The sequence below is a fragment of the Miniopterus schreibersii genome, assembly GCF_964146895.1.
Source record: "Miniopterus schreibersii genome assembly, chromosome: X".
Classification (NCBI taxonomy): Eukaryota; Metazoa; Chordata; class Mammalia; order Chiroptera; family Miniopteridae; genus Miniopterus; species Miniopterus schreibersii.
This window is the reverse complement of record NC_138104.1, coordinates 93297960-93310221: the sequence shown is the minus strand read 5'-3', so window position 1 is coordinate 93310221 and position 12262 is coordinate 93297960. Positions and strand designations below refer to the sequence as shown.

The 12262-nt window shown below is 40.7% G+C and overlaps 1 protein-coding gene across 5 annotated transcripts in view; it reads left to right on the top strand.

Moving 5' to 3' along the window:
- Positions 1 to 12262, top strand: part of PDK3 (pyruvate dehydrogenase kinase 3) — a 155628-nt gene that overhangs the window by 17376 nt on the left and 125990 nt on the right. For all 5 annotated transcript variants that reach the window (XM_081124818.1, XM_081124817.1, XM_081124821.1 and 2 more), the window contains exons 2-4: positions 426 to 567; positions 5589 to 5660; positions 10483 to 10667. In XM_081124818.1, the coding sequence (XP_080980944.1) occupies positions 426 to 567; positions 5589 to 5660; positions 10483 to 10667 (399 nt within the window). The remainder of the gene's footprint in view (positions 1 to 425; positions 568 to 5588; positions 5661 to 10482; positions 10668 to 12262) is intronic.

The following is a 12262-nucleotide window of genomic DNA, read 5'->3' as shown; positions in this document are numbered from 1 at the left end:
GCACATAGCAGGTGAATATTTGTGGAATGAATGGATCTGTTGCCTTCTGGAACCCCCTCTGAACAGGAGTCGATTTATACGTTCTCTTACTTTTGTACTTGGCAGTTTTCCCACAGTGTTTATGGGAAAACAAATTCCGATGATATCTCAGGTCACTTTTAGATTGCCACCGGCAACACTAGGGACGGATTTGTGTTAAGGAAAAAAACTGCTTCCAAGGTGGCCTCTGGGAATAAATGTTCTTTTGCTATCCTGATTAAATTATTTTCTTAAATTTGCTACTTCAGAGGATAAAAATTTAACTAGAGGTTGCAGGATTACTTAATTTTCTCTTCCCTACCAGTAACTGCTGCCATGGGAGCATTTATTGTTCCATCTGTCAGATCGTCAATTTTTCAATGTATCCGTTTTTCATCTCTGGATAGGGAGAGACAATGCGTGTGAGAAAACGTCCTACATGTTTCTGCGGAAGGAGCTTCCCGTGCGCCTGGCCAACACCATGAGAGAAGTTAACCTTCTGCCGGATAATTTGCTGAACCGGCCTTCGGTGGGACTGGTCCAGAGTTGGTAAGTAAATGACGTGGCTTCGTGGGTCTTCCCGCGACGCTCTGAACCTGCGGCCTTGGCACCATCCTCCCCGAAAGCGCGCAGCGCCCGTGCGGGAACCAGTCACTCGGGGTAGCCGGGTTTGCCAGGCAATTAGGCTTTTCTTAACTGACATTTTAAAGTTGTCCTAATGAAAATACTTCTAAGCTGTACGAGACACTTTCCTGACCTTTCAAATTTTATTTTTCTGCTTGTAAATGTGATGGCTCATTTTAAAAACCAGAAAGTACGGAAGAGTAGAGGAGCAGCAGTGCGGTGACCATGCGCGCAGGTCTGCAGTCCTCTAGATGGGGGTGCTGCTTCGATAGAGTCGCAGCCAGGCTCCTTTTGTTTTCCTTTCCTTTTTTTTTTAGAAAAATTTCTTTTTTTAAAATTTTAATATGTTTTTATCGATTTCAAAGAGAGGGGGAGATAGAGAAGCATCAGTGATGAGAGAGTCATTGATGGGCTGCCTCCTGCATGCCCCCTACTGGGGATCGAGCCCAAAACCTGGGCATGTGCCCTGCCCTCGAGTCAAACCACGATCTCCTGGTTCATGGGTTGATGCTCAACCACTGAGCAACACCAGCCAGCTTGTTTTCCTTTTAAAGAAGTTCCTTGAAGGCAGTACTTCTTTTATTTTTATTTTTTATTTATTTTTTTTAATTTTTTTTTTTTTAGTTTTATTTTTGTTTAAAATATTACAGATGCCCCTTTTTCTCCCCAATCACCCGCTCCATCCCATCCCCTCCCCCTCCCCAGTCCCTCTCCCCACCATTGTCCGTGTCCTTGGGTTGTGCATATCTGCATATAAATTCTTTGGTTACTCTCTCCCCCTCCACCCACCCGCCCTCCTCCATCCCTCTGACATTCCTCAGTCTGATCTATGCTTCCATGTCATTGTATCTATTCTGTTCATCAGTTTATTAAGTTCTTTAGATTCCACATATAAGCGAGATCATGTGATGTTTGTCTTTCGCTGCCTGGCTTATTTCACTCAGCATAATATTCTCCAGATCCCTCCATGCTGTCCTAGAGGGTAGGAGATCCTTCTTTACAGCTGCGTAGTATTCCACGGTGTAAATGTCCTCAGGTTTTTACCCACTCATCTACTGGTGGGCACTTGGGCTGTTTCCAGATCTTAGCTACTGTAAACTGTGCTGCTGTGAACATCGGGGTACATATATTCTTCCTGATTAATGTTTTAGGATTCTTAGGATACATTCCTAGGAGTGGAATCACTGGGTCAAATGGCAGCTCCATTTCTAATTTTTTGAGGAACCTCCATACTGTTTCCATAGTGGCTGCCCCAGTCTGCATTCCCACCAGCAGTGCACTAGGGTCCCCTTTCTCCACACCCTCGCCAGCACATGTCATTTGCTGATTTGTTGATGGAGCCATTCTGACAGGTGTGGGTGACACCTCATTGTGGTTTTAATTTGCATCTCTGATGATTAGCGAAGTTGAGCATTTTCTCATGTGTCTCTTGGCCATCTGTATGTCCTCTTTGGAGAAGTGTCTATTTAAGTTCTTTGCCCATTTCTTAATTGGGCTGTTTATTTTCCTTTTGCTGAGTACTATGGGCTCTTTGTACACTTTGGAAATTAGCCCCTTATCAGATTCATCCTTGGCAAATATGTTTTCCCATACCGTGGCATTCCTTTGTATTTTGAGGCTGTTTTCTTTTGCTGTGCAGAAGCTTTTTAGTTTGATGTAGTCCCATATGTTTATTTTTTCCTTTGTTTCTCTTGCCCTAGGAGATGTATCAGTGAAAAGTCCACTACGTGGGATGTCTGTGACTTTACTGCCTATGTTTTCTTCCAGGATTTTTATGGTTTCGTGACTTACATTTAAGTCTTTTTTCCATTTTGAGTTTATTTTTGTGTATGGTGGTCAAGTTTCATTCTTTTGCATGTATCTGTCCAATTTTCCCAGCACCACTTATTGAAGAGACTGTCTTTACTCCATTGGATACTCTTGGAAGGCAGTATCTTTTAGAGCAACTTAAGTCATTTATAGGGACCTCAGATTGGAAAAGTATCAGTACCTGCTATGCTGCATTTGCCCTGTGAGAAGTATGAAAAATCTTAGCAAGTATAACTTAAAGTTCAATCAGGTACAGCTCTGATGCATAAAGCATGTGTTATTTAACTGAGGAAGTTGAATTTGTGAGTCAACTATCTACTAGGTAAGCAGGCTGAGGTTGGTGAGTGATAGGATGTAGGAGAGTTGGTGTACTTTTAGGAAGGGATTTGCATATATTCAAGATCATTTGCAGGCCTCCTCTGGGTTAGAAAAGCAAGGTAGAAGTCACCACAGAGAAAGCTGGAGGAGTTTGGGAGGCCAGATGCAAAGAGTGCTCTCAAGGTGGGATAGAGGACGTGCTGTGGGAGCCTGGAGGCCGGACCAGTGCCACCTGTGGTTTCGCACTGCCCCTTGACGGGTGGCTGGAAATGACAGGGAGAAGGAGAGCATTTTAGGGGAAGGGAATGATGTGGACAGATATAAGGAGCATGGGACTATTAATTAATTTGCATTTAGAGGCTCACGGGAGGCCAGGCTACTGAGAGAATGGCCATTCAATAGTCATTCCTCAGTATACAGGGCTGGGCAAAAGTCGGTTTACAGTTGTTCCTATAATACAATAATTACTACATAAAAATACAGAAATAAATTCTGTTTCATGTACTCACAACCATAAACTTACTTTTGCCCACCCCAGTATTAATTATAATAAATTCCTAGGGCTGAGAATGAATCGTCTGAGAAACACTCTGTTGGGTAGTCTGAGAGATACAGTGTCTAATCCCTGTCCCAGGCAGACAGTAGCTCCTCACTGTGGAGGCACAGGGGCCCTGGAACCCAGAGGAGATGGTGACCATGGCTTTGAGCTCACAGTCAGGTGCTTTCTACCCTAAATGCATAGCTTGTTTCAGAAAGAGCAACAAGTTTGCACAAGACTTCTTCAGCACTACTGGGGGCTACTTTGGTGGGGGTTCTACGCAGGCTAGATGACTTCCAAGTCCGCTGGTCCGGGTGGCAGTGACAGTCAAGCCTTTACTATCACTTATGTAAAAGTTACTTCAGGGACCTCAAAGTGAGCTGCTGGCAAAGCATAGGCTCAAATTACGGTGCCAACTCTTTTTGTGTCTCCTCACCATTCCCCGTCCATGGCCATTCCAAACACACACACACACACACACCATTTCCCCCTTTTCTTAAACATCCAATTTTGAAATAATTTCAGACTTAAAGGGTTTGCAAGACCAGTAGCAAGAATTCCCATTATGAACCTTCATAGACATTCACTAACTATTAACATTTGCCATCATTTGTCCTACTGTTCTCATTCATATTCTCTCTCTCTGTGTGTAGATATATATGGTATACCACACACACACACACGGTACGCACACATATATATATATATAATACACACACGTTATTTTTCCCCCTGAACCATTGCATTAATGGTAGACATCATGCCTCTTTACCCCCAAATAATTTAGTAGGTATCTACTTAGAACAACTCTTAGAAAACCACAGTGTGATGGTGAAATTTGGGACTTTAACATTGATCCAGTAATATTTTTCTAATATGTAGAACTTGTTCTCATTTCATTAATTGCCCTAATAGTGTTCTTTTTTTTTTTTCTTCTTTTTTTTTTTTTTTTTGTAGAACACCCTCCCCCCCACCCAGTTTAGGATCCATTGCAGGATCATGCATTGTGTTTAGTTGTCATTTCTTTTCCCTCTTAAAAGGGGCCCTGTAGGGTGGTTTGACCTGATGATTTTACCAATATCTAATCCATAGCCTTATCTGCCCAGAGACTTTTAAAAAAATACCCCTGGAAATGAACATACTTTAGTATTATGCATTGTCACAAGGCTGATTAATAAAACGTCATTTCTGTCTATTTATGTGCTTAGCAGTCATTTTTAGTTGCTTAAGTAGCCTCATCCTCTATCAGAGCTGGCTGGTAGGATTAGTGTAATTAATTGTTGGAAATAATTAGAATAAGAGATAATTTTTTCAGGACATGTTAAGACCCAAAGCAAAGATCACACACCTCAGAGTAATTGAAATCTCTGCATCCCCACCGGATCCAGCAGGTCCTGTGTGTATGTAGCTGCTGCAGTAATGTGCCTCTCCGAATCCCATTTTTCTCTGTTCTCTAGATCTTTATGTTGGACACATTATGTCTTATACTGACCCTGATTGAAATATGGAGCTATTCTTAATCCTGAAGCTGTTTTTGAGGGCTCAAGGGAGTTTAACTTTGAGAAGGAACCTTCTTTATTTCTAGTTTCTGAGTTCTTAGCGCACACTTCATTGTCAAACACGTGCTTCTTACAATTTATATGCCCTTTTTTGGGTAATCAAACTATAGACTTGGTGTGCCAGTTGGATATGTTTGTAAGTAGGAGAAAATCCAACCAAACCTGACTTAATTAATTAGCTTGTGTAACTGTAAGATCCAGCCATAGGATGAGATTGTGGTGTTGCTTTCAGAGATGCATAAGCTTATCAAGGCCCTGCTTTCCGTGGTGGCTTCATTTGCAGGCTGGATTTCCTCCTGGTGACAGAATAGCTGCAGCAGTGCCAGGCTTCACATCCACATAGCAAACTGTACAAAAGCAGAGCAAGTTGATTTCTCTTCCAGAGACCTCTAGCAAGCCCTTCTTATTTTACTGGTCGGAATTTTGACAGTGTGCCCACTCCTGAGCCAATCCCAGTGTCCGGGGATATGTGATGCGGTAACAGGCTTAGACTTGGACTATCAGACTAGTTAGGAATCTACGACAAGAGAAATAGTATTACCCAGAGAAGAGTAGAGCCACCCAGGAGATTTGCATGACATTGGCTTCTCCTGAAGCGCTTGGGCTGCGTGGAGGGAGGGGAGGAGATGTTATCTGAGTGCAAATTTGAGATACTCTAAGGAAGAGGGAAAGGAGAAATGGGCATCGGGTAGACCGATAACACAGTAACTCTTCTTTTTCAGGTATATGCAGAGCTTCCTTGAACTTTTGGAGTATGAAAATAAGAGCCCTGAGGATCCAAAGGTCTTAGATAAGTAAGTAAGGTACCAAACTCACCTGAAAGTAACAAATTCTAGGTAAAAATGGTTTGGAGAAATGGAGCTCATGTCAGTAAGAACCAAGAAGTATAATTTGGACGAAAACATTAGGTTTCTTAATGGGTAACGACTCAACATTGCCTTTTTTCCCCCAAATTGAGTTAAAAATTTAACATAGTACAAAAGGAATAATAGCATTTAAATTATGGTTCATGATCTAATTCTTTTAAGAATTTTTATTCAATTTATTGGGGTGACATCGTTGAATAAAATCACATAGGCTTCGAGTATTTAATTCTGTAATACAGCATCAGCACAGTGCATTGAGTGCCCACCACCCAAAGTCAAGGCTCCTTCCCTCACCGTATATTTGACCCCTTTACTCTTTACTACCCCCCCTTCCCTCTGGCAACCACCACACTGTGGTCTGTGTCTGAGTTTTTGCTCATTTGTCTGTCTTGTTTGTTTATTTGTTGTTTTCAGTTTTATATCCCACATATGAGTGGAAACATATGGTTCTTGACTTTTTCCATCTGATTTATTTCGCTTAGCATGATATGATCTAATTCTTTTTTGCTTACGGGGAACTGGCGCGGGCCCTCGCTCTAGATGTGCGGCGAATGTTCCACCTAGTGGTCGCTTTAAGAATGCAGTGGGCTCTGTGTGTGCACGAACCTATCTATCTACTCAGTCCTTTGCAGTATTTTTTAAACACTGATTTATTTCGACGCACAAATCCTTTACTTTTACAGCTTAAAATAACCCAGATACAAATTTCATACAGTTAACTAACTAGGCTGTTTGTGACAGTGATGAAATTTTTTATCTTTTTATTGCATTATGACACATCTTAAGATTAGTAATCCTGACCACTGATGAAGTTCTCGCATTACATATTGTTACCTTCAGTCTGAGTTGGTGACATTATACAAAGACATTTATTTAATATAGTAATTGCATCATTCATTGGGATGTGCTTTACATTAAAGTGACTACTTCCTGGTTATAGTAATTAACTACCACAGGCAGTTCGAAGTTTCGCGTGATGAATTAGATTCACGGACTTGTAGTCTGTATTACATATGGATTAAGTGGTTTAGTAATACGTGATGCAAAAGAGATGTTTGAAATTAACCCACTAAAAGCATTTAAAACATTTTGTGTGACACTGAAGCTTATCTTAATGCTCTAATTATCTTTTGCAAAAATACTTTTACATATGTAAATATTTTTACACATTGACGGTCTAACCCCTGTCATCCCCACCCCTGGGCCCAGCAGTCCTCCTGCAGTTGGCTCTTCTTTACAAATCAGCCCTACAGTCTTCTAAGTCTGCTCCTCCTGCTTGCCCTTCTGTGGTCATTTAGCCACTTGAGGAAGGACCAGCGAAGAGCCGAAATCTTTTCCTCTAATATCAGGACCAAGACAAGGATGTCCCCCCTTGCCACTCCTATTCAACATAAGTACTGGAAGTCCTTCATTTATTTCTCTCTTGCCTTCTGACTGATTGGTGAGAGCTCTCCGAGTTCTTGATTGGCCCAGCACCCATTTCTTCCACTGTACCAATAAGCTATTACACAATCTTTTCAGTCCTGTACAGTTTAAAAATTTTTCCAATGCGATATTACATTTGAACTCAGAAAAACAATAATGGTTTTATTTTAGAGAAGCAGAAACGAGTGTGATTTTTATATGACAGCCTCAATTCTTTTGCTGCTATTATGCACGAAGGCTGCTAAATTCTCATGCTGATGGGAGAGATTTCTGGTTTTCATTTTCAATTAGCCAGAAAATACAAACCCTGGCTCTGAGTGTGGCTTTTTCCCCCAAGAGAAATGAAGTATCCTTTTCACATTCCTTTTGTCGTGTTTCATATACACATGAGTGAATGCATATGGCAAGCCTGTTGTGCTGAGGAGTTTCTTTCTAAGTAGAAACCTGGTGCACATAATTATGAGACTGAACACCCTACATATAGGTAGGTGTTCCATTAAAAGAACTAGACAAACAGCAGTTATATAAAACCTTAGCTCGAGGACTTTGACCCAGCCCTCTCAATTCACAGATAAGGAAACTGAGGTCACAGGCATGAGGTGACTTGCCCAAGACCATAACATCAGTTAGCAGAGCTGGATCTGGAGATCACATTTCCTTTCCCACAGGACGTTGTTCTTGACCGTGCACCATGCTGCTAGAACTGCTGGTTCGAGCCATGAGTAGCTAGGCCAGGTTTAGTTATAAATTAAAATGTAAAGGGAAAAAGCCCTTGACCTATTTTATTCTTCGCTGGGTGTTTTGTGTAATGAATCTGTGAAGTGTGGAAGGGAGGCATTGGGTTAGAGCCCCAGATGCAGTGTTTTCCTTACTATCAGCTCTTGCTGTCATTCGAGGCTTTGAAATTAAATGAATCCAATCCAGAAACTTTGTTTTCTCAGAAGTCATTAGTGAGTAAGTGTTTGGCTGATATCCTAAAAATTAAGACTGGCCTCTCTCTAGCTTCAAACTTTAGGATATAGATTCGTGGAATTATGTGATCTTAAATTTCTGCTGTGTGGTTCCCAGAGTCCCGTCTCGGTTTCTGGAACAGGTTGTCAGTCCGATGCGATTTATGGCGTGGGCCTGCTTTGGAAACTGCCAAGTGCTGGATCCAGTGTGCATAAGATCATGGTGATAATAGCTCGCACTCAGTGAGATTCGGAAACGCGCCCGGGCTCACGCAGCCGGTTAGGATAGTTGGATTTTAGAGGCCTGGGGCTCATGGTGAAGGAAGGAGTGAAAGTGAGTCATTTTACTCCTGGTAGTGGCCTTTTTCGTTCAGTGAGAGGTTAGATAGCAGTCACGGGCAGGGAACTCATTTAAGTAAGGTGAACGTAGCTTAGAGGACAAGCACATTTATGTAATATTAAAGTTTGGAAGAGCCCAGAAGGCTGGGGGAGTAGTCTGAGAATTGAACCATGAAAGCAAGTCTCCTCCCTTCAGGTAAGTTGAGACATTTCTCTACTATAATGAATTGTTTCACTTGAGTGCTATTTAATTTATAAATATGTTAGAAGGAGCATTATGTAAAGGACAAATTGTCCATCATGAAATTTCTGGTAAATAATTATGACCTCCTAATTTCAGAGTTGATCTTTGCTGTGTGTATGCATTTGTTACAGATGTATTTCATCTCTGGGAAAAATAAGGCTGTTCAGATAAGTAAAAAGAAAGTCACTCCACATTTCCATTGCCAGGGGACAACCACTGTTAACATTTTCCTTCCATCCCTACTTTTAACTAGGCTGCATATATATGTAATATTTTTTACAAAAACAACAGATCTGCACCATCATTCAGTTTCACAATGGTCGGCCTACAGATAAGTCATGGGATTTGAACTCCTATCTTTGGGGTTTAGAATGGTTTGTAGTTTTTTTACAACTACGAACAGTGCTCTGAAGACCAGCTCTTAAATACAGCTGTTGCACTGTTTTAATTTGTTTTTCTTTTATTATTTGTGAAGGTGAAGTTTTTGGCATTTGCATTTCCTCCGGTAAATTTCCCTTTGACACCAGATCCCTTGGCTAGTTTTCCATTAAGGGGCTCATCTCTTTCGTTATTAAGGATAGTAACTCTTGTAAATAGACTCTTCCCAGTTTCTCCCTTTGTTTTAAAAAAAAGTGTTTTTATTGATTTTAGAAAGAGGGGAAGGGAGAGGGGTAGAGATGGAAACATCGGTGAGAGGAAAGACACAGATTGGCTGCCCCCTGCACCCCCCCCCAGGATTAAACCCGCAGCCCGGGCATGTGCCCTGACCGGGAATCGAACCAGCGACCTCTTGGTTCATGGGTCAGCGCTCAACCACTGAGCCACACCAGCTGGCCCCTTTGTAATTTTTGACAGAACTGCTGCAATTCTACCTCGTCGTATAATTTGTTTCTTCGTGTTTTCTGCTTCTAGTTGTTAAGCTTAGAACAGCCTTCTTTCCTCCAAGGTTAGATACTTACCTGATTTTCTTTTATCTTCTCTGTGACTTTGCCCTTTTGTATTTAAACCTCTTAACCCACTTTTTGGCTTAAGGCTTGAACTTGGGTTGTGACAATTGTTAGCCAGCTATCCCAAGCAGTCTGATTGCTTGCCTACTGACTTTATCGATATGCTCAATTTTTATACAGGCAGACTCATTCACCCTTGGTCCTGGTTCCAAGCTTTTTATTTTGGTTCCACTGATTGGTCTTTCTCTTCCACCCTTAATGTATTTTCCCTCTGCATCCCTGCAGTTAGTACACCATAATACTTGAATAGGTTTGTTTTAACTGCCTTTATTCTATCTACATTTCATCACTATATTTTATTGCTGTGAGAAATATATTTCAAAATTTTCTCTTCAAAAGTTTGACATTATTTATGCATGGAAACTATTACTTTGAGACCCCATAATAAATCCTTGCAAAGTTTTTTTTGGATTGTCCTCCTGTTGTCAGAAGAAATAATAGGCTTTGCAGTTATTTATTCAGCAAGTATTTATAGAACCTGCATTATATGTAAACATTTATCCAGAAAGTCAGTGGATTCTTTTAAAAGGTATTTGAGCATTTTTTTCTTTACTGGGATCGTTTACTTATTGTGTCTCTAAAAGAAGAATTTCTGTAGAAAGTTTCAAGCAAAAACTCGGGTAATACTTTAGTTTCCCGTGAGTTCTTCCTTGTAGCCTGTATTGATTATGATGTCTCTGCCTATAAAAATGCCAGAAGGTAAGTAGCCCGAAGACGGAGCTGGGAAGGTTATGCATCAGCCATGAGATATAAGGACTGACCACTTTTGTTTCCCTCCCACACAGCTTTCTACAAGTTCTGGTTAAAGTCCGAAATAGACACAATGATGTGGTTCCTACAATGGCACAAGGAGTGATTGAATACAAGGAGAAGTTTGGGTTCGATCCGTTCATTAGCAGTAACATCCAGTATTTTCTGGACCGCTTCTATACCAACCGCATCTCCTTCCGAATGCTTATTAACCAGCACAGTAAGTTGGGGTTTGGGTCCAGGTTTGAACTGGTAACCAGAATGATTTTTCCCAAATGTTTTCCTGTTATGGATCTGCATTTTTTAAAAACTGACTTATGTTTTTATTTATTTATTATTATTATTATTATTATTATTATTATTATTTAATTCTCAGCCGAGGATATTTTTTCCATTGCTTTTTAGAGTAGAAGGGAGAGAGAGAGAAACATTGATGGGAGAGAGACACATTGATTGGTTGCCTCCTACACGGGCCCCTACTGGGGCCAGGGGTCGAGCTTGCAACCAAGGCCGAATCGAACCCGGGACCCACTGAACCAAACCGGCTAGGGCGGATCTGCATTTTTGTCTGTAGAAATTTCATTCCTAGTTGAGTTTTTTCTAAGTCAATCCTATCTATTAAAAAGCTGTTCATTCATATTCTTTGTTCACAGAAGTCATTGAAAGGCTTTCTGATGCTCCTCTGAGACGGGGCACTGCCTGCCGTTTAAGCCTCTGCTGTTCCATCCCTGGTGGGGGCGAAGGTCCAGCTTTAATGGCAGCCGCAGCCACCTCCGAACACTTTCATATGTCTCTCAGAGAATGTTCTAGTCTTTATCCAGGATGTTAGGTGGTTTCCCTTTTGGTTTTAAAAACATTGATCCTGGGAATATTGAATTGGCACGTTGACAATATGAGCAATTGATCTTTTAGGTCACAGTGATCAGTGAAATCATGTTAAGCGAATTGCCCAACCATAATCTTGCCTTGAGAGTTTTAGTCCACTCTCCAGGCTGATAAGCAGATAAGAAAAAAAAACAGTAACTAAAATTCTCTCCACAAAAAAATATTTTGGGCTTGTTTTCAGCTTTGTCTCTTTGCCCGATTTCATAATTCTTATGAAAAAGCATCCACACGTCTAGAGTCTAAATCATCCTCTGTGCTGAATCAGAAAGTGGGCAGTGTATCTTTATTTTACTAATTTTATTTATTTAGATAAATGAATGTTGCGTAACTATTAAATGTGGGCTGGACCCCCTGGCAGCTGGACAAGGAGACACCCGATTGGCAGTGTTGCTCTAACATCAACAGACGCAAAGCAGACTCATGGTCCTTGGTTCATCCTAGCTCGATGCCTGTGTTGGTGGCCAGCTGTTTCATGCCTGGGGCACATAAAAAAATAAATGTGGGTTGGGTCTAAATGTATAGCTTTTAAAAATAGAGATGTGTGCTGTATACCTGAAACTAATATAATATTGAATGTCAACTGTAATAGAATAAAATCACATTAGTTACAAGGAAAACATATAACTCTTCAAAACAATAACCAGAGCATATCATCCCAGTGATATCACAATACAGGTAATTCTTTTATTCAAAAAAGAAGTGTATGACAATTTACAGGAAAAATAAAGGGGAAAAAAGAACCTAAATACTGTTTAACTAAACTACTTAAATAACTGCAATTTCTTTCTGACCTAAATATGTGTGTCTGTGTATATGTGTGCATGTTTTTAGGTCATGGACTAAGCTTGTCACTTCTGCTTTTCTTTCACTTAACCAGTTAATGCAACAATTAATAAATAGTAATACAAGAATGAACTGTGTTTCACGTAC